We start from the raw sequence: 21,036 nt of genomic DNA, 5'->3' as shown, positions 1-21,036 counted from the left end.
TAAGAAAGTCAGCTTTAAAAACATAATGGTCTAGAATAGTTAGATGGTGCCGTGTAGAAGACTAGTAGTTGTTTTTATTTTTCCTGTTGCTGCTGTTGGTGACACATGTGGGGGGCAGGAGCTATGCTTGCTTTCATTTAGCATGTGATTCCCCCTCTAACCCTTGGGTTGTTTCCTTCCCGTTGCTATTACAGCAGGTCCTCGAATATTTCGTTTTAACAGTAAGGAGATGCTGTGGGAACTTACCTCTGTTCACAGCAGTTAGCCTGTGGTAAACTGGACGGGGCTAGTGAGGACTGACTGCTGCAGAGCGCCTTCCTAGTGCGGAGCAGAAGTGTAGATGAGGAGGCATTGCAGACAGATGTTCAGAGATGCGAGAAAGAATGGGTTTGGAGGGAAGACCCTGAGACAGTCTTGGGCCCCAACAAAAGAGTTGAGTTTCTCCCTAGCGATCTGACGGAGATGGTGTTAGCTTCCCCTGGCCACAGACCTCCCATCGTCTTTATGTGAGGCAGCTGATAGAGCCCCCCGCAGGGGACCGGGGGGGGGGGGGGCGACCAGGAAACAGGCAGTGCAGGTGGCAGGTCACCTGAACTGATCTCGGGGACAGTGAAGGGTCTCCCGCACGGAAGCTGGCAGAGGATGCTGTGGGAAAGAGGGTTGTAAGGACAAGAACCGCCTCTTGGAAACGGAAAATACGGAAACAGAAAATAAATGTAAATAGGTTGGAAGCTAAAGCTAAAAAGTTGCCCTAGAAAGTTAAAGAGAGATGGAAAATAGGGAAAGAAAAGAAAGAAGGGAACTGTGCTTTGGAAGAGCAGTGTGTGAGAAGCAGAAGTGGGTCCTGGTGGAGAGTTTTCGGTCTCCATGTTGATTCCGCACTGGTTCTGAAAGTAGTAATAGAGAGTACATTTCTGCGCAGAAAGGTAGAATACATTATTAACTGCAGCAAAGCTGTTTTCTCATCCTCCATGTGTTTCTTTCCTGTCATTTCATGTCATTCAGCATGTCGTATTTGCCCTTTGCAGAGGTAATGTAGATTTCTTATTTGGTTGTCATGATAGCATCAGCTTCTGTGACTTGGAGATAAAAATAGGGACTGAATCCAGGGGCACTCATGCAGGGTCGTTGCACTTCCTGCTCTGCTCCTTTTTGTGGGAACAGCGATAGGAGGTTTGCTGGGGCTGGAGAGCGACCTGGGTACCGTCAGGCTCGGCAGGTCCTGCTGTTGAGATTGGCAAGCGGCCTGTCATGTGACTGATTCTGTGCAAACACTTTCCTCAGGGTGGTCGGAGAAGGCTTCTCATTGTGACCATTGCTGTTTTACAGATAAGGCTCTGATGGCACCAAATCTCGATTCCTTTGGGCGAGATCGGGCCCTGTATCAGGAGCACGCCAAACGGCGGATTGCAGAGCGCGAGGCCCGGAGGTAACTCGGCGCCGGCTGCTGGCTGCTCGGGCGGGGACAGCCTCTGGTCTGGTCTGGAACTCGGTGTTTGTTGTTTAGGACTCGGCGTCGACAAGCCAGAGAGCAAACGGGGAAAATGGCAGATCACCTGGAAGGCCTTTCCAGTGACGACGAGGAGACGTCCACAGACATCACCAACTTCAACCTGGAGAAAGGTCAGCCATGGGTTTGAGATGAGATTTGCGGTCAGTTGGGGTCCTGCTGGGCTGTGGCTTTTACCTGGAGGTGATGGTGTGAAGGTCCGTGGCTTCATTAGAGCCGATTGTGCCAACTGGGCCCATCTTCACTGTGAGCATCATGATGAGCTCTCAGAACAGCCGTGACCTTGTCGTGGGTCACGGGAACTTGCACAACAGGTGTTGCTAAACTTGGGAAGCGTAGGATTTTAAGTGACCCACAGTGGTCAGGTCCAGGGCCGCCTGTCTTCTGGAAGGTACGCCTGGCGGTGGAGCGCGCAGCCCGGGGCGACTCCCGACCTGGGAGCCCTGAGTCATTCCCACGAAGAGGAAGGTTAGTCTGCGCCAGGCATTTCCAGAAGGTCCCCCAGTAGAAGCCCTTCCTCCCCGTGGGCGCGATGTGGAGTGAAGTCGCTGCAGCCCTCTCGGAACTTTTCCGTCGTGAACAGGATGCCCAGTGGTTACCACGCGCCTGTCCCCCAGCCCCCACCGTCGTTACTCTGCTGCCAGGCTTGCTCTGGCTCTTCATAGACGGACGGACTGTCTATAGATGGTGTTTGCTGGACCATTTGAGAGTTAACCCACAGACATCCTGACACTCCTAACAGCTTGTGTGTGTCTCCTAGAAACAAGTGTATTTCTTACCTTCTCACAATGCCATTTCACACCTAGAAAGGAACTAACACTTCTTAACATCATCTGTCTTCCTCATCAGCAGTCCCCACAAAATTTTGATTCCTTTTTTGTGAGTCATTCTGTGGTTTCCAAACCAGGGTCCACATGCCGTTCCTGCCCGGCATTTGGTTGTTAGCGCTTTTTTTCTGGAATTAATATCACCCGTCCGTGACATGCACATGCACACTCTTGTTATCCATCTGCTTGTCTAAGACGTGCACTTTGAAAAGAGCAGGCCACTTGTCCTGCAAAATGTCCAACATTCTAGATTTGTCTGTTTGCTCATGGTATTAGCTTGTTCCTCTATTCACTGTATTTCTTGTAAACTGGAATTTAGGTCTGAGCCCTTGATTAGATTGAAGTTATTATTACTTTTTTGGTAAGAGTACTTCATACAAATGCTGTTTGTTATCGCATAATAGCAGATGACAGATGTCACATAGTCCCACTATTAGCACGGTAAGATGGATTTTGAGAAGGAAGCTGTCACACGAGATCTCTCCGTGGTAAAGACCGCCCTTTCCCAGTTCATCTGGGGCATCGTATGGCCTTCCCCTGACAGACCCTAAGCTCTGGCACTCATTCTGGTCTGACTTCATCGCCGCCACCAGCTGACTTGGACAGAAGTCGCACGGTTGGCCACTGATTCGATGCACATGTGTTTTGACAGTGATCTGTGGACTGCAGAGCTAGCAGCATAGGTGCTTTATGGGGCTACTCAGCGCGGGCACCATGGTAACTGAAGTTTGCACTGAATTGCTGAGGGACAGGCGATGCTGAACTAAAGCGTGTAATGGAGCCGTGCAGAAGAAAGCGCCTGCGCTGGGGATGAAACCTAAACTTCCTGTGCCTCCTTCCCCCGGTGGTAATGAGCAGGTGTTGCTTTGTGAATGAGCCAGGCTACAAAGAACACCGCTGACGGTGCCTTCTCTGTTCCATACTGAACCGTGTTCTCGGGGGGGTGTTGTTTTCAGATCGCATTTCCAAGGAGTCCAGCAAGGTGTTTGAGGATGTCCTGGAGAGCTTCTGCTCCATCGACTGTATTAAATCCCAGTTTGAAGCCTGGCGTTCGAGGTACTACACGTCCTACAAGGACGCTTACATCGGCCTTTGTTTGCCCAAGTTGTTCAACCCCCTCATCCGGCTGCAGCTTCTCACCTGGACTCCTCTTGAGGTGGGTGGCTCCGTCACTGCCTGAAATCCACGTCCACGGGGCCTGGGAGTGCTCATCTCAAAGCTCGAGATGAACGCTTGAGCTAAACATTCCTCGGGCGAGCGCGCAGGGCTGTGGTTGGCGCCGACTGCAGCTGGCCTGCACCGAGGACCTTCTCCTTAGCTCCGCTCGAGGGCGCTCTGCTGCTTTCCGGTTGATGTGCGGTGCCTTTCTCCGCCACTCAGTCACACGCGGGACCCTGGAATGGGAACAGGCCTGGGCAGGAAGACTTGGCCCTTTGAGCCTGAGCTTAGAGCCTCACGGGGCAGCGCAGCGAGGCAGGTGTGGAATGCGGGCCTGACCTGATGAGCAAGGCGATAGCCCGGGAGGCGGAACCAGTGGGCCTGCTGGCCTCAGACCTGAGAGCGGGGACTAGCCCTGACTACAGATGTCTAGCGTTTATGATAGGATTTTGGAAGTTACCAACATACGTGTGGGCACGAATGTGATTGGTTGGGTTGAACGTTTAAACCTGGGGTCCTCAAACTACGGCCCGCGGGCCACATGCAAATACAAATATTGTATTTGTTCCCGTTTTGTGTTTTTACTTCAAAATAAGATATGTGCAGTGTGCATAGGAATTTGTTCATAGTTTTTTTTTTAAACTGTAGTCCGGCCCTCCAACGGTCTGAGGGACAGTGAACTGGCCTCCTGTTTAAAAAGTTTGAGGACCCCTGGTTTAAACTGTAGTGAAAAGGGATTGAGGTTGAAACTCTGGAAACAATTAAAAAAGCTGTGAGCTCTAGAACGATCCAGCTCACAGCCCCTGTCGCTCTTTGCCAGACCTATGGGGTGTCGCCCATGCGTGTGTACGTTAGTGCACAGCACAGGCCCGTGAGGCCCTGTGTGACGTGCACGTGTGTGTTACTACACGGTACATGGCCAAGGCTCCTGAGGACCTGTGTGCATCTGGAGTTCTCCAAGAGGAGCTGCTCTTCTGCCCCACAGCTCCCAGAGTCTCCGCCTCCCTGAACCCCAGTTTCTGTCTCCTGAGCTCAGCAAGTCCTTGCCCGCCTGATGGGCAGCGCACCTCATCCAGTACCCTTCTTCCGGGGCCTCGTCCTTACCGCCTGAGGCGCGTTGTCTAAAAGCGGATGCTTCCTGTATTTTGCCAGCTTACACTTGTTTGTGACTGAAGGTTAAGTCCAGTCTTACTCTTCTAATGGCTCGAAGCAGCTGCAGCCACCAGTTTAATGTGTCTGGGTGACCTTGTTCACCTCTGTAGGCCAAGTGTCGGGACTTTGAGAATATGCTGTGGTTTGAATCGCTGCTGTTTTATGGTTGTGAAGAGCGAGAGCAGGAGAGAGAGGACGTGGACATCGCGCTGCTGCCCACCATTGTGGAGAAGGTGATCCTTCCTAAACTCACAGGTAGGGCTTCTCCGGTACAGAATGTTCCTCACGGACGGTCCGTTATAAAGGAGAGTTACCCTGGGCCAGAGTCAGCTCAGGGGAGACACTGTCTCTCCCTGGGACTGGAAGACCATCTTGGAGGGGCCTGGAGTTGGGACAGTAATGGATCTGTTGATAAGCTTGAGAATCCTTTAAAGACTGCCTGAAACAAAACATACCTTTGGGGGCATATGCCTTTTTCTGGAGAGCAATTTCATGACTTTTCATCCGTTTCTTGCGAGATTAGAAATAATTGATGCAAGAACTGATTTAAAGTATTAAAAATAAGTTTCAGCTTTTTTAGTTAGAAATTCTTGGTGCTGGGACAGTATTTCTTAGGATATTGAAATCTTCCCCCGAATTGATTTTCACTGATTAGCAGACGATGGAGGAATCTGTCCCTCCACCGTTCCTAGCCCTCGGCCTCCCGAAGGCTTCTGACAGTGGGCATAGGCTGATGCTCTAGAGAAGGAGAAAAGCCGTGTGTGTGAGCTGAGGGCTGCTCGGCGTCAGGGTTCAGTCGGCTGCAGTTGACATTTGCGGCTCAGCACCTTCTCCCTTTCCTTCTAGTGATAGCTGAAAACATGTGGGACCCCTTTTCTACAACACAGACTTCAAGAATGGTTGGAATCACGTTAAAATTAGTAAATGGATATCCTTCAGTAGCGAATGCAGAAAACAAAAACACACAGGTAATTTGAGAGGTTTTTTTTGTTTGTTTTCTCTCCTTTTGAAAACGAGCTGGAGTGGAGAGAATGAGGGGTTATGTTCTAAGTCACCGAGAAAGTGGATTCTCCCACTTGGCCATCTGGTCCTTTATAAAGCCTCACATTCACACCATTTAGATTATAGTTCTCAGTTCAAAGTCCCTGCCTCAGAAGGTGCTGTAATGAGTCCAGACACCCCCTTCGTCTTACTGTTTTCACCTTCTTACCACCCCATCCTAACTCCCCGTGGGACTAATCAAATATCCCTGTAAGAGCTGTATTGTTGGGGAAAGGACAACGTAAACTACTAGAATAGGTACTGATTATTTACGTGCTAACACGTTTAAATAGCGTGTAAACACTAGGTATTGTTGTATAACTAGTTCCCAAACTTCAGATTGCTGCTGTCCCTCGTCGGGCATTTTTATGCCATTTAGACATGGAAAAGGTGCTCTTGTCGTCGTTAAGTTTTCAGTGATGTCATTCCCAGCAGAACCGGATCACGTGCCTGGTCTTAAGTCTGCACGCAGGTGGAGAGCTTGAAGGGCTCTGTGGGGCTTTGCTGCCTTGTTGTTGCTGAGGCGGGGCTGATAGGAGGGTGGATTCTGGAGACCTCGGGGCTTGCAGTGAGGAAAGGGGCCGGAGAAGAGAGTCCGCTCACCACTGGTGCTTATTCTCTGGTTGGAACGCGGCCGCTTAGCTCCACCGCAGCCCTTGCTACAGCGTGTGATCTGTTTCCCTCTGCAGGTGTATCTGAAAGCGCTCTTGCTGAGAATGAGGAGAACTTTAGATGATGATGTATTCATGCCCTTATATCCCAAAAAGTAAGTCACGCGGAGCTCCTGAGAGCGCTAAGGGTGGCGACAGGCTCCGTTACCTTCCAGAGGAGGCTTCTGGGGCTTGGAAAGACGAGCGGTCGCTTAAAGGATGCACTTGACCTCTGTGGTGGGAGCCTGTCGCCGAGGAGACGAGCTCAGAGGGACATTGTCCCTTAACTGGAATAAAACGGGTGATGCTTTGTTCTCCCTCAGTGTCCAGAATACATTCCCATCGCTTCTTAAAATTATTAAAGTTACTTAATTCTTAGCTTACTCATTTTACTTGTAGAAGTTCTCTCTTCTAGGAATCTTGGTACTGTCTGTATAAAACACTTGAGCATGGTGTGTTTCTCTTTCAGTGTCTTAGAAAATAAAAACTCGGGGCCTTACTTGTTTTTTCAACGACAGTTTTGGTCTTCAGTTAAGGTATGTATCTGTATGGTATCCAAAAGACTTCAGATTTGCTTGACTTTATGTAGCTTGAAAGTTATTTTTATATTTGATTAACTCCATAGGCTTAGATCTGTGTATATATACAAAGTCTCCATTTTGCAAGATGATTTTCTTCCAAAAGTTTATTCAGGTTTAATGTTTCCATAGGAGAAAATGAAGTAAGATGCAAGCTAGTCAGGAGTGTGCCTTGCTCACCACAGTTTATTCAGAAAGTAGTGCTCGGCTCTGAGTGTGGGGAAAAGGCGCCCAGTAAGTGGAAGTGGAGCCTTCCTGCAGTTGGTCACCCACAGAGCCAGCGGGGGAGCCAGGCATCTCGGGTGTGGGAGCGGGCCCAGCAGGGTGCAGCACGTGACCAGTGCACAGAGACCCTGCCTGGGAGTCACAGAGACCCCTTTCACCCTGAGGAAGCCAGATGCAGGTTATTAGACCAGAGGCATCAGCGCGAGTGGCCCTGAGGGGAGCAGAGGGGAGGGGAGGGTTCACTGGAAGAACTGAGAAATCAGGGTGGCTCAAGAGAGGGAGGATGAGGCAGGAGCACCAAGTCCTGGGAAACTGGTCTGCACACAGTAACACTTACTCCTTAGTGTATAGTCCTGTTGGTTTTGATGAATGAATTCAGTCATATGCTTACTACCCAAATCAAGACATATAACACTTCCATCGTCCCCCGAAATTCCCCAAGCCCCTTTGTAATCAAGCCCACCTTACACCCTGGCTACTCCTTTTTATGGTCCTACTAGAGGCCCAGTGCACGGATTCATGCACCAGTGGGATCCCTCGGCCTGGCCTGCGCCTTCACAATCCGGGACCCCTCGGGGGATGTCAGACTGCTGGTTTCGGCCTGATCCTCAAAGGCCAGGCCGAGGGACTCCACCAGTGCACGAATCCATGCACCAGGCATCTGGTATGCATATAAAATCTTTGGTTAATATCTTCCCACCCTCTCCCCTTCCCTCTGAGATTCATCAGTCTGTTCAGTGTTTCCATGCCTGTGCGTCGTTGAGCGTCTGCCGCACAGTGGTCAGTGCGCATCATAGCTAACGGTCAAATGGTCGCTTAGGCTTTTATATATAGATGGGGTTTTTGTTTGTTTGTCTTGGCAAGAATGTCATATGAATGGAATTACGTAGTCAGTAGCCTTTTGAGTCTGGCTCCATTGACTTAACGTGGATCTGAGGTTTTTCAGTGTCATGTTCTCAGTAGCTTATTGCTTCTTACTGCTAAATAGTAGCCCGTTGTTTAGTGGATACGCCAGTTTCTTTCTTTTTCTATCCACTCCTCAGTTGAGGGGTATTTGGACAGTTTTCAATTTGTGCTAATTAGAATAAAGATGCCATAAGTGTTCACACACAGGTTTTCCTGGGAATAAGTTTTCATTTCACTTGGGTGAGTTACCCAGGCAAACCAACACTGTTAGTGGTCCAGTTACTCCCATCTTCCTCACTCTCACCACGAACGCACTTGCTGCTGCCAGTGGTTTGGTTGGTTGTGTTTGAGGTCCTCCTATTGGGGGGATAGTGCATATTGTACGGTTTTCATTAGCAGCTCCCTAATGACTGGTGGTGCTGAGCATTTTCGAGTGCATATTCGCCACCTGTGTGTGTAGTTTGGTGAGGTATCTGTTCAAATCTTTTGCCCATTTTTTAAAATTGGGTTTTCTTATTGTGCTTTGAGTTCTATATTCTAGATATACTAGTAAGTCCTTTATCGAATAAACAATTTGCAAAGGGTTTTTCTTTTTTCTGCAGTCTGGCTTGTCTTCATTTTCTTTTGTTGTTGTTTTATTTTGTTGTTTTGTTTTTATGGGTGGTTTTTTTTGTTTTGTTTTGTTTTTTGTTTGTTTGGTTTTTTTTTAATCCTCACCTTAAAACAGTGGTTCTCAACCTTCTGGCCCTTTATTTATTTATTTTTAAATATATTTTTATCGATTTCAGAGAGGGAGGGAGAGGGAGAGAGATAGGAACATCAATGATGAGAGAGAACCATGGATCAGCTGTTTCCTGCATGACCCCCACTGGGGATCGAGCCCACAACCTGGGCCTGTGCCCTGACCAGGAATCGAACCCGGAACACTTCAGTCCACAGGCCAGCACTCTACCCATTGAGCCACACCAGCCAGGGCCTTTCTGGCCCTTTAAATACAGTTCCTCATGTTGTGACCCAACCATAAAATTATTTTCGTTGCTACTTCTTAACTGTCATGTTGCTATTGTTATGAATCATAATGTAAATATCTGATATGCAGGATGGTCTTAGGCGACCTCTGTGAAAGGGTCGTTTGACCGCCAAAGGGGTCGCGACTCACAGGTTGAGAACCGCTGCCTTAAGACATATTTCCATTGATTTTACATAAAGTGAGAGGGAAGTGGGGAAGAAAAGGAGAGAGAGAGAGAGAATCATCGATTGGTTGCCTCCCAAACATGCCCAGACTGGGTGGGAGAATTAAACTGCAACCCAGGTACATGCCCTTGAATGGGAATCAAACCTGATGTTCTAACCACTGAGCACACCAGCCAGGACTGTCTTCATTCTCTTAACAGTGTTAAATGTGCAGAAATTCTTAATTTTGACAAAAGTCCAATTTATTGCTTTTTCCTGTTACGGTTTGTGCTTTCAGTGTTCCAGGAAGTATTTGCCTAACGCAAGGCCATCGTGTTTTTCTCCTTGGAACTTCTAGAAGTTCCCTAGCTTTAGGTTTCACATTTACATATTTTATATAGAGTGTGAGGCCTGGTTTGAAGTTCATTTGTGGTAGCACTGTTGTGAAAAGACTGGTCTTCGTTAAATTGCTTTTCATCTTTGTGGAAAGTAATTGACCGTGTGTGTGGGTCATAGAAGGGTTTCTATAGCAAGAAGTGACATGAACACAATTTTGGAGATACTGGGTGGAAGCAGAAAGGGTAGTAATAATGAAAATGGAAATGAGTATTGGCTGTGTATCCAACTGTGAGCCAAGCTCTGGACCGCTCCTCACGGAGATCATCCTGTTGGGTCCTCAAGGCCGTGGCTTCCTGCTGACGGACAGTGCGGCCTGGTCTCCGGTGGGAGTGAGGGAACCGCCGGCCAGGCTGGCTCCGCAGCAGCTTTTCTCAGTGGGGCCCGTGGAAGAATGAGTCCCGACGCCCTCCGGCCTCGGGGGAGGGTGACCTCTCCTTTCGTTCGCATCTAGAGTGGCCCGAGCCGTGCTCCATCCCGGGACCATCCGTCACCCACACCATGAGGGCCTGCGGGAGCCCTGCTGCGAGGCTGAGCCCGGCTCCCCTCACGGGAGTGGTAGGACGGAGGCTGGGGGCCCCGCTCAGGGAGGCGCAGAGGGAGCTGGGGTCAAACCCACCTGGAGGGAGAGCTGGAGAATGACACCGGCTTCTGCCCCACCGGCTGTTGGATACTGTTCTGATTCACTGAGTGAGAAATACGGGAAACGGACCTGGCGGCGGTGGGCTGGCCTTGACGACGGCTGGCAGATCACATGGGCGGAGCAGGAGGCGCTGGAGCGTCCGGTGACCCGGCTCAGGCCCGGCTCCGAGATCTGGCAAACACACGTGTTGCAATCAGAAAGGGTGGCGCCTGAATTAATTAAAAATTGAAATTGAGCCGAAACTGGTTTGGCTCAGTGGATGGAGCGTCGGCCTGCGGACTGGGGGGTCCCGGGTTCGATTCCGGTCGGGGGCATGTGCCTGGGTTGCGGGCACATCCCCGGTGGGAGATGTGCAGGAGGCGGCTGATCAATGTTTCTCTCTCATCGATGTTTCTAACTCTCTGTCTCTAAAAAAAAAAATATATAAGTCTGTGTTTTACTATGGTTGCAAAGATCAAAAAATTTCTATATGTGACACGTCACCAGAGTTAAGTTAGGGTTTTTCAAAATGCTGACACGCCGAGCTCAAAAGGTTCGCCATCACTGCCCTAGGAATTCTCTGGGCCCTCTAAACATACTTACTAGTGCTCTTGCAAGACGGGTTCACCGTATTCTAATGGTGTTTTATTTTACTAGTAATTAATGTATTTTGTACCTAATTTAATTGCTTGACATTGCCCTCACTATTTTTTTCTCTCTCTCTCTCTATAGCTCTTAGGGAATTTTCTTCAATGGTATGGCATTTTCTCCAATAAAACTCTACAGGAGTTATCAATAGATGGCTTATTAAATAGATATATTCTCATGGCTTTTCAGAATTCAGAATATGGAGATGACAGCATAAAAAAAGCCCAAAATGTGAGTTAAATGACACATATTATTGTTTTCAAGGCACATATGTTAACATGAATTGTTTTCTTTGTTTGAAGAGAAATTTGAGATTTTACGAAAACTCCTTTGCTTTTTGGACTTAGTGTGAGGTTGACCCAGGTAGTTTCAAACAACCTACCACAGCATTTTTTGCATAAAATTTGTATTGTATATGTGTATTTCTATCTGCCCATCTATGAATATCAGTATTTTTGCAGCTATTAATAAAAGTTTCAATTTCAGGGTAATTTTTTAACAGTTGAATGAATGCTATTTTGAATGTTACTAAAGAAATAGTTCATTTTCTAACTTAAGAAATGATTTTTTTAATATTGTTTTGTTTCCTACTTTATATGGGAGTTCCCTAATTTGATCTTTTAAAAAATATTTTTGAAACAATCACAGAATTAAAGCAGATTTACAAATGTAGTTTTTCCCGGACAATGTCAGTCTGCCTGAGGTGCCCCGCCCTCGGGTGCTCTGTCTGTTGCCTGTAAACATGGCTGTTCTCCGTGGCTAAGTGTTACCTCAGAACCAGGAGCAGCTTGTGTGCCAGTGTCACCTGACGCTGAAACCCTCTCACCTGGGCCGTTATCAGTGATAGTGATGATGGGCCAGAGAGCCCCGGCCACCTCTTGCATTGATCGTCACGTCTCTCCCAGCTCCTTTCATCTGGAAGGTTCTTCGGTCTCTTCGTGGCCTTCCTCACCGTGACGTTTTCTAAGATGATAGACCAGTTCTTCTGTAGAATGCCCCTCAGTTCGGGTTTGTCGCATCCTCTCCCGTGAGATTCAGGTTCTGTGACATTGGCAACAGTTATCCCAGATGTCGTCCGTGGCCGTCCCTCCGAGCGGACTTCTGTGACCTGTGCCAAGTCCTCTCATTTTGGGGGGAGCACTGATGCTCGGGCCCATCTGGGACTTGCTCAGCCCCAGCCCTGGGATCATCCTCTCCAAGCGTCCCTGGTTCTCTGTGGGGCTCGGGCCTCCTGTCTACACAGGCGCCTCATCCGGGGAGCGCTGTCCCCTCCCCGGCGGGACTCGGCCTCCCTCGCCGGGGTGTGAGCTGCCGCGTGTCCGCCCCACCTGGGGCAGGCTCTGCGCTCGGTGCCCCTCGGGTGCCCGCTCTCTGGTGTGTTTATACTACACTTGTTTCTAATCAAAAGCAGCTGGTCAAGGAGAATCCCGGTCATCAGGGCTGCTGGGAGGCTGGAGAGAGTAAATAAAGCCTTTGGTTATCAATGTTAGGTCCCTAATGTGCTTAAATATTGGACAAATGATTTGTCTTTCGCTTCGAGTACCTGACCTATGTGTTGAAGTAAAAATTCAGGTACATTAAGGAAAATGATATAGTTACTGTAGATTGAAAGAATTTCCCTTCAAAGTTATTAGTTACATAAAGCCCAGTAGCAGGGCTTCTAGTTCATTATCTAGACTCAGATTGTAGACACTTCTGTGTATTCTCTTTTATTTTGCATCTTCTCCACAGGTGATCAATTGTTTCCCCAAGCAATGGTTCATGAATCTGAAAGGAGAACGAACTATTTCTCAGTTAGAAAACTTCTGTCGATACCTCGTACACTTAGCAGATACAATTTATAGAAACAGCATCGGATGCTCTGATGTGGAAAAAAGAAATGCAAGGTAATTAGTTGTGATTATTTAATGAAATGGTGACCTAGTCTTTACTTAATTGTTAGATTTAGTATTAGAAAATGGCTTAAGTAAAGACATGCTTATATTTTACTTTAAACTGTACATTGACTTGGTCTTGGTAAACATTCCAAAAGTATATATTATTTTCTGTTCCTGTGGTTTTACCTAATCTTTTTCAATAGGATCTTTTATGAAGGCATTAAGAAAAGGCTTCTATACTCCTAACATTAGACTGAAGGTCATCCCTCGAGAGTTTTGGGGAGCAGCTTACACATCATTTTTATCAAAGGTTGCAAGAAAGGGATACATAAATCATGACTTCTTTTTGTGGACATTGTTTTGGATGTTCATGTGCTTTTGGGATTAATATCTAGCATAAAGAGTAAATAATAATAACTAGTATAATTTGAAAGACTTTTTAAAAATATATATTTAGATCATACCATTAATCATACCCCTATCACAAAACCTATTTTTTTCTCATTCCTCTTCCATGTAAAAAAAACCTTATTTTCCAAAGAGAAATTTTGCGATATTTTATGATAAAATTAAAAGCAGAGTAGGTGTGGCTCAGCTGGTTCAGTGTTGTCCCAGGTTTTGGGCTCAATCCCCAGTTAGAGGGCATGCAGGAGGCAGCCAATCAATGTTTCTCTCCCTCTTCCTTCCTCTCTCTAAAATCAATAAAAATCATTTTTTTTTTTTTTAAGGCACAGTAGGTAGTAAAGATTTTCATGTTAAAATTCTTTGGCAGGTAATTTTGCTTTATATCTTAATTTTATTTTGTGTGTTGGTGGTTAGTAGCACTAATACTATATTTTCTTAGGTGAATTTTATCCACTTTTTTTTGTCAGAGAGGAAGGGAGAGGGAGAGAGCGATAGAAACATCAGTGATGAGAGAGAATCACTGATTGGCTGCCTCCTGCACACCCCCAACTGGGGATCAAGCCCAAAACCCGGGCATGCACCCTGACCGGGAATCGAACCGTGACCTTCTGGTTCATCAGTCGACGCTCAACCATTGTGCCAGCTGGTTGGGTTCTGTCCACTTCTTAGCAGTGTTTTGTTTGGAGTGAAATATCAACAGTGTGGACTTTTGCACAGAAAACGGCTTTCTGCACCTGCTGTGTACAGTGGACATAAAATGGGCTCCACGTCAGTTGCAGTTTCACAAATTTTAATCCTTTGCTAAAAGGTACTTCCTACAATTTTGTGAAGAAGAGACACCAACAGTGTCACATTGTGTGACCCACTCAGAGTGGTTCAGACTAAGTGTTAAGAGAGTCCATCTCAGAGTGCAGTTCCCGACCAGCGGCACCCGCGTCACTTGGGAGCTGAGTTAGAAATGCAGGGTCTCAGGCCCGCCCACCTGCTGAGTCAGCTCTGGGCGGGGCGGGGACTGTTCGCCATCACTGGGTGTTTCTGCGTTTGCTAAACTGAGATGCTTCACGAGAAGGCAGAATGGCTCCCAGCCAGGTTGCTAAGGCACCAGTGGGTTCCGGAGCCTGGGGATCGTGCTGGGTCTCGATGGGCCGTGATGAGTGGACAAATGGCCCGTGTCCGGGGTGTCCTGAGAGCGCGCCGGAGGAGCGGGGGCAGGGCCCTGGGCAGATGGGAAATAGATTGCTTCTTTTTCATTCTGGGTAGTAATGAAAATTCCTGATCTAAAGGAAAGTTTAAGGTGTTTTTGTTTTTGAAAATGGGTAATTTAAATATGCTGTAGCGTGCTTATTTCTTTTAAAAATGTATGCTTGGAAAAACTGATTATAAAACCTAAAAAAAGGTCATAAAGTTAACAAATTTTTCCTTTAGGGCTTTTGTACTAATTAATGGGCCGCCACTACATTTTTTTCTCTTTTAGGGAAAACATAAAACAAATCATCAAGCTCCTGGCGAGTGTCCACGCGCTGGATCACGCCGTGGCTGTCGCAGGCGAACACAATGTGAAGGAATTCAAGTCCTTGGTGGAAGGAAAGGCAACCTGAGACCGGACAGCCCACTGGCTTTGGTACCATTCCTCATGTATAGATTCTGTATATATGTAAAGTTTCTTACACTGTAAAATAGTGATTCTTGTTTTAATACAAAGAACATTATTAATCTCCAGTGCTGTGTCCTTCAATGCGATTTCTTCAGAATGAAAGGAGTTCAGATTATTTCTAGGAAGTTTTATGAATGTTTTCCTTATTGCCTGTCATACTTTGTTTACAGAAGTATTTTATATGGTTATTCCAATTAACCCTCTTAGTTAATTGTTCTCTGTAAACAATGTGTGCAGTGTAAATTGTGTAATTAACGAATATATATATTTATACCACCATGGAGTTACTTTCACACTGGAAATTTGTGGTTTTCTACAGAGTAAGCCTTTAACAGCAGGAAATGAGTCAGCAGATTGTCTTGGGAAATCGCTGCTGCAACCAAGGGCTGGCGAGTGGCTCAGCGTCCTCCCGGTCGGGGACCAGCATGGTGGCTGGCTGTGCTGCCTCAGTTGAGGTCGGTGTGGGCTTCCTCCCGCATGAGCACTGTGTCGAACTTGGGCTTCATGGAACTCAACATGTAACGTAGGGCTTACAAAAGAATGTGGAAGTTTAATTTTTAAAAATAATAGACCCACAACCTAACTGCATGGTTTTGGGCTGACTATCCTGGCTCATGACTTTATTCCCTGACAGCTTACAAGTACATGCACTTGAATTTGGTGTCTGTCCTTTTAAATCCCACATATGTGAGTTATATATGCAATAAATAATATGCCTTGCTGACTCGCCACACACCCAGGCAACTGAATATCCATGGTCTTCTGTAATGTTTATATGCGGTGTAAATACCCAGGGGACTTGTTTTAAAGTTTATGCTTTCTGATTCTGTGATTTTCAAAAAAGGAACTTTTTAGAAATTAAGGACTATTGTTTGATAATGATATCTGTAATTAAGCTTTAGCCAAGCATTAAATTAATTTTCACTTATGTCCTTTGTTGTATTTGCTGGGGACTAATTTCAGTTAGAGCATTTCAGGTGAGACTGTTAGCATGTGTGCTCAGGTCAACTCAGATACTCAGGTGTAGAACAGCACCACATGCTGATTGCTCGGTGAAGTTTGTATTTCTTGCAGGAACACGGCTTCCACCTACGTGTTCATTCTGGATGAACATTCGGCTCTGCCTTAGTGGTGTACTGAAAAGAGTTACAACGAGAACAGGTGTTTTCGACGTCAGTGGAATAAGAAGTAGAAGGATGTATGTAGGTGACAGGCATGTCATTGCGCCTTATGTGTGTCTCCCACCCCATAGCCTGAGGACGTCCCTCGGGCCGCTCCAGGCGCCCTTGGTGGGAGCGGCTCGTGCCTGGCACGCGTGGCTCTCCCAGCTCAGCTCCTGTCGCTTCTGAGATAGCCGGCACATCCTTTCTTAGGCAGGGACCCATCAGGCAGGTTCAGAGCGTGACCTTTTAACAAAGCCCAGGTTTCCTCTTCAGTGTCTTGCTTCTGGAGCGGTCTTCTGGGTTAACTTAAACAGGTAACGAAGGCTTTTGAAAAGGAGAACTAGTTTCCTGTGACAGCATGAGCCACGGCCAGACGGACTACTGTTGTCCCGCGTGATGGTGCCCTCCCTGTCCCTGCGGCAAGCACCCGCGGCTCCGCTGAGGGCTGCGTGGCCAGTGCCGCCAGCTGAGCGTCCCGGGCGATGTCCTGAGAGAACCCATACCCCAGTGTGCTCGTCCCATCTGGGGAGCCGTCGCCGGGATGCCATTAGGTGTACAAGGGCTTTAGGTAGAAACTCCGATTTGGAAAAAAGAGAGGGAGCTGGCGGAGGCGGGACCAGCCTGAGGGTGACCTGAGGGAAGGAATCGGAAGGTCTCAGACGTGCTGCAGGTCTAAGGAAGTTTCAGGGAGGCTGACGGAGCCCGCAGTCACGGAGAGAAGAGCCGCCGAGGACCCAGGCCTCCTGCAGGAGATGAGAGCAGCATGTCTGCCACCGGCTTCCTGATCGGGAAAGCGACTGCTCACCGCGCCCAGGGCTCCAGCGCACAGCTGTTCGCAGCGATGACCAGTCCCCAGAACTGGCCCAAAAGGCCCAAGCTCCAAGGCAAGTGCCTCCTCACGAGGATACACTAAACCGTAGAACGCCCTGATCTTCAAACACCGGGTTACTGACGTACAATTTAAAACAGTGACGTTTAGGCCAAATGCCCAATTCTAGGTGCTGCTTTTGCCCTGGCCAGTGTGGCTCAGAGTCGTTCCCGTCCACCAAAAGGTGGTGGGTTCAGTTCCCCGTCAGGGTGCATGCAGGAGGCGGCAACCCATCGATGTTTCTCTCCCTCTCTCTAGCATCCGTTTTTAAAATGCTAATTTCCCTGGAAATCATGACTGGTCAGAGTTGGAGAGCTGCACACTGCGAGCTAAGAATGTAGGTTGCTACATGGTGGTGGTTCTCGGTTACAAGAACCCTTCCCATGGCCCAGGGACGTTGCCATTCTGGTCTCCAATGAAGTAAGTGAGAGTGAGAACGAAGAAGCAATTTCTACCTGCAGAGAGCAACGACGTAATGTGTGAGTGAGCGAGAGGCACCGGCTCCAATAGGCTGCCATCCAAAACCCCGTGGAGGTTGTCCTCCTGAACTGACATTGTCTGTGGACGCTGGGTGCCCACCACGGCGGGCAGGGTCCTGATGTGCAACGCTCGGCCTGCTCACACCTCTGGGCCCCGGCAGTTTGTCCTGGCTTCCCCTAACTCCAGCAGAGGCGTGCAGGTTAGAATTGTCCAGCTGGGCCGGCGTGGCTCAGTGGTTGAGCATCCACCTATGAACCAGGAGGTCATGGTTCGATTCCCGGTCAGGGCACATGCCCGGGTTTTGGGCCCGATCTCCAGTGTGGGATGTGCACGAGGCAGCTGACCAATGATTTTCATCATTGATGTTTCTATCTCTCCCTCTCCCTTCCTCTCGCCAAAGTCAATAAAAATTTTTTTTTTTAAATAGAATCATCCAGCACCACAATGACTAGCACAGACTTTCTCAGAGGAACTCTTGTCCAGTTAAAAAGATCTGTTGGAAAATAGACCTTATACCCTCTACTTGATGATTCAAAGCACATGGTAAACTATACAGAATTTGACATCCTATAGAAGCTATTTTAAGCTACTTTACAGAAACACTTTGACCACAAAAGCTTCCCTTATGCCAGCGGTTCTCAACCTTTGGGTCGCGACCCCTTTGGGGGTCGAACAACCCTTTCATAGGGGTCGCCTAAGACCATTGGAAAACATATATAATTACTGTTTTTGTGATTAATCACTATGCTTTACTTACGTTCAGTTTGTAACAAATTGGGGGTCACCACAACATGAGGAGCTGTATTAAAGGGTCGCAGCATTAGGAAGGTTGAGAACCGCTGCCTTATGTATTTAACCTTAGATGTCAAAATTCCAGAGGCACCTGCTCCGGGTGAAGGGCGCACACCCTGCAGCTCTCCTATGTGCTGTTGGGTCCCTGCAGAGCCCAGATAAAAGTTAGGTCTCGCCTGTGTCACCAAGAAAAAGCTGGCAAAGGTCATGGGATTGGACCGTTAATATTCTCCAATTTGCCCAACACCGTCTAGCATTCTCGATAGGAAAACGGCGGCTGTACGGAAAAGGTAAAAGCAAACATCTGCCAAAATGCAGTCTTAGGACATAGTTGTTTTTATGTCACTTTTGGGATAATCATTAGTAATTTCTAAATTATTTATCCTAGCTGTCGTTTACTGGGGACATACTATTAGATTGGGCTATTTTTGACTTACAGAAATGGCAATTTCATGTTTCAACCTGATAGGATTTGCCCAGAGGAGAAATAATTTGGTCAAAACTCAACATCTGTAAATCAGGTGTTTGCTTTCAATCCCTTGAAGCTGTGGAAGTTGGTATCTGTACCACCCGCTGGGGCTGCTTCTAGCTCAAGGAAGTAGCCCATCTCCGCCGGCCCTGCCCTCGGAGCCTCGCCCAGAAGTGTGGGTGTGCTGCTTAACTGCATCCTGTCAGCCCGCCCCAGAGACATCCTTCAGATCGGGGAACATTTGTCCCGCTGTTTTCAAGTATTATGATGAACAAGGAAGTATAAACAGGAGCGGGGGACAAGAAAAGTAACCGTTTGTACAAGTCCCTAGTAAAAGTGGCCCTTGTGTTTTCAAACCTTGGGCATGTGCTTGTTTCATGACTAAACTGATCAGTTTTGGAAGGATCTGGAAAAGCTGTGACTCTCTACTGTCGATTCTAGGAATAAGAGCCCTGCTTACACACACACACACACACACACACACACACACACACACACTCAATGTGAACAAATAGGAAAATTCCATTCTCACCCACTCTCCTGTAGTTTTCTCTGGCAAATGCAATCTCCAATTGAAAGGGTTCTCCTGGGAAGCAAGAACCGCACTCACCGACCAGTAAATAGATTATCTTAATCTGAGTGTAACTGAGGCTGCCGTCAGTAACCACTACAAAGAGCAAATAGTTTTTCTAAGGAAATAGTGTTAGGGTTTTGGCCGGTGAGAGGGGCTGTGAAAAAATGCACAACTGAGAGAGGAGAGAGATGCAGAGAGAGAGTTTGTTTTACTTTCCCCGAAGGGAAAGGGCTGGTGCATCCCTAATTGATCCCAGGGCGGGGAATAAACACTGGCCTGCTCTTTTAAAGGGCCATGGCTGCTGTTGCTAGGCGACAAGGAAGGGGGGGGACTTGGGGTGAGATAGGCAGCTGTCAGAGGTGTCTTATCAGGGTCTGTAAGATGTGCTTAGAGTGACAGTTATGAAGAGTTCAAAGAGGCTTGTTGGAGGAGGAGGAGGAGGAGGGAGACTCCTTGGGGTGATTACCCCTGAGCTGTGAAAATTGTCCCTGAGCAGGGAGGAGGGAATGGAGGGGAGGAGGGGGGTGCAAGAATGTAGCCTTGAGAGTAGCCACTCCTGTCATGCCTTTGAACAGGGGGGCTGTTGGAATCAGAGGCGCCAACAATCTCGGGGAAATGACCAGGTGCTTCCGATAAGTGGCGGAGGCCACAGCCGGAGAGAGTCTTCCCCTGTCCTCGCAGACAGCACCGCATGAGAGCAAGCCCTTCCTCCTCCTGCCGAAAGCCACGCATGTCTGCAGGTCGCCTAGGAAAGAAGTGGCCTCTTTTCTGAGAGTTATAGCCACTCAGTATCCTGCAACCAGGGTGGGCCCAGCTTCTCCAAAATGGGTGAAAAAACGATAAATTGAGCCACGTGACAAGGCCGGAGGGGAAACGATTCTGTGTGCTTCGCGGAATTTAAATTCTGCTGGTGCTGCTACAAGGAAAGCGCTAAGGGGAAGGAGCAAAAGCACCGGCAGGGGGACCGCCCCCCGGTGTGCTGGGGTTCTGAGGTTCTCGATTCCCCTTCGGGGTTGCTGGCTTTGGCTTCATTTCCATATTTAGATCTAGGAAGTGGAAGCCCTGTAAAGCCCTTAGGCGTGACATCCCATTAGCCGGGGAGCATGGCTTGCTGAGAAATGGGGGCGCGGTGAAAGGGTGGGTTGCCTCTCAGACACTGGGCTCCACAGCCAGAAGCGGCTGCTGGCCACTCAGGGACAATGACAGCCGCCCGGGCCTCAGGGCCGTCCGGGCTGTGACATCGGTCACCACCGAGCGGCTTTCCTGCGGCGCTCCCCACCGCCCCTGAGCCCCGCAAGTTCCAACAGGCGCGGATCTTCCTTCCTTCCACCGCCCGGCCGCCCAGAGCGACACCATGGACAGCTCTCCAGGCGCCGCCGCGGCCCGCCGGCTGCCTCCGGTCCCCTCGCCCGGGACGGGGGGGGGGGGGGGGCCCGCGGGGGCGACAAGGGTGCTCCTGGCACCTCGGGCGCACGTATCCGCACCCAGCCCGCAAGGCTCCGCCCCCGAGGCCCTCCGGCAGCTCCGGGAAGCCCACGCGCGGGGCTGGGGCGGCCGATGACCCGGCACCCCCGGCACCCCTGGCGGCGGGACCTGCCGCTGCTGTCGCGGACCCAGCCCAGGCGACGCCCGCTGCGCGCGGAGGCCGCTCCCAGTCCCCCGCGCCCGGCAGTAAGGCCCCCGAGTGGGCGTGGCCTCTCTGACGCCCCGCCCCGCCAGAGGCCTGGTCCCGCCCCTCGCGGTGCAATGCGGAAGTACTGGGTCCGCTGGGCGGAAGTGACGCTTCCGGCGGCGGCGGCCCGGGCGGCGGGCGAAGGCGGAGGGGAACCGGGGGAGGAGGGAGGCGCCTGCGGGCGGCAGCGGCGCTT

General features: G+C 48.9%; 1 protein-coding gene across 2 annotated transcripts in view; it reads left to right on the top strand.

Moving 5' to 3' along the window:
* Nucleotides 1-15,750, top strand: part of PAXBP1 (PAX3 and PAX7 binding protein 1) — a 32,717-nt gene extending 16,967 nt beyond the window's left edge. Inside the window, exons 9-19 of one of the 2 annotated variants that reach the window (XM_081087173.1) lie at nt 1,330-1,429; nt 1,508-1,623; nt 3,294-3,493; nt 4,758-4,902; nt 5,494-5,615; nt 6,378-6,454; nt 6,808-6,874; nt 10,971-11,117; nt 12,618-12,772; nt 14,643-14,789; nt 15,142-15,750. In XM_081087173.1, coding sequence (XP_080943299.1) covers nt 1,330-1,429; nt 1,508-1,623; nt 3,294-3,493; nt 4,758-4,902; nt 5,494-5,615; nt 6,378-6,454; nt 6,808-6,874; nt 10,971-11,117; nt 12,618-12,772; nt 14,643-14,766 — 1,253 coding nt within the window. In that variant the 3' untranslated portion in view covers nt 14,767-14,789; nt 15,142-15,750. Of the gene's footprint in view, nt 1-1,329; nt 1,430-1,507; nt 1,624-3,293; nt 3,494-4,757; nt 4,903-5,493; nt 5,616-6,377; nt 6,455-6,807; nt 6,875-10,970; nt 11,118-12,617; nt 12,773-14,642 lie in introns of both variants that reach the window. The other variant, XM_081087174.1, reaches the window with a different exon arrangement.
* The last annotated feature ends 5,286 nt before the right edge of the window (nt 15,751-21,036 follow it).

Source organism: Myotis nattereri (assembly GCF_964212035.1).
Source record: "Myotis nattereri genome assembly, chromosome: 3".
Lineage (NCBI taxonomy): Eukaryota > Metazoa > Chordata > Mammalia > Chiroptera > Vespertilionidae > Myotis > Myotis nattereri.
The sequence above is the reverse complement of the archived record's forward strand: the minus strand, read 5'-3'. Positions and strand labels throughout refer to the sequence as shown.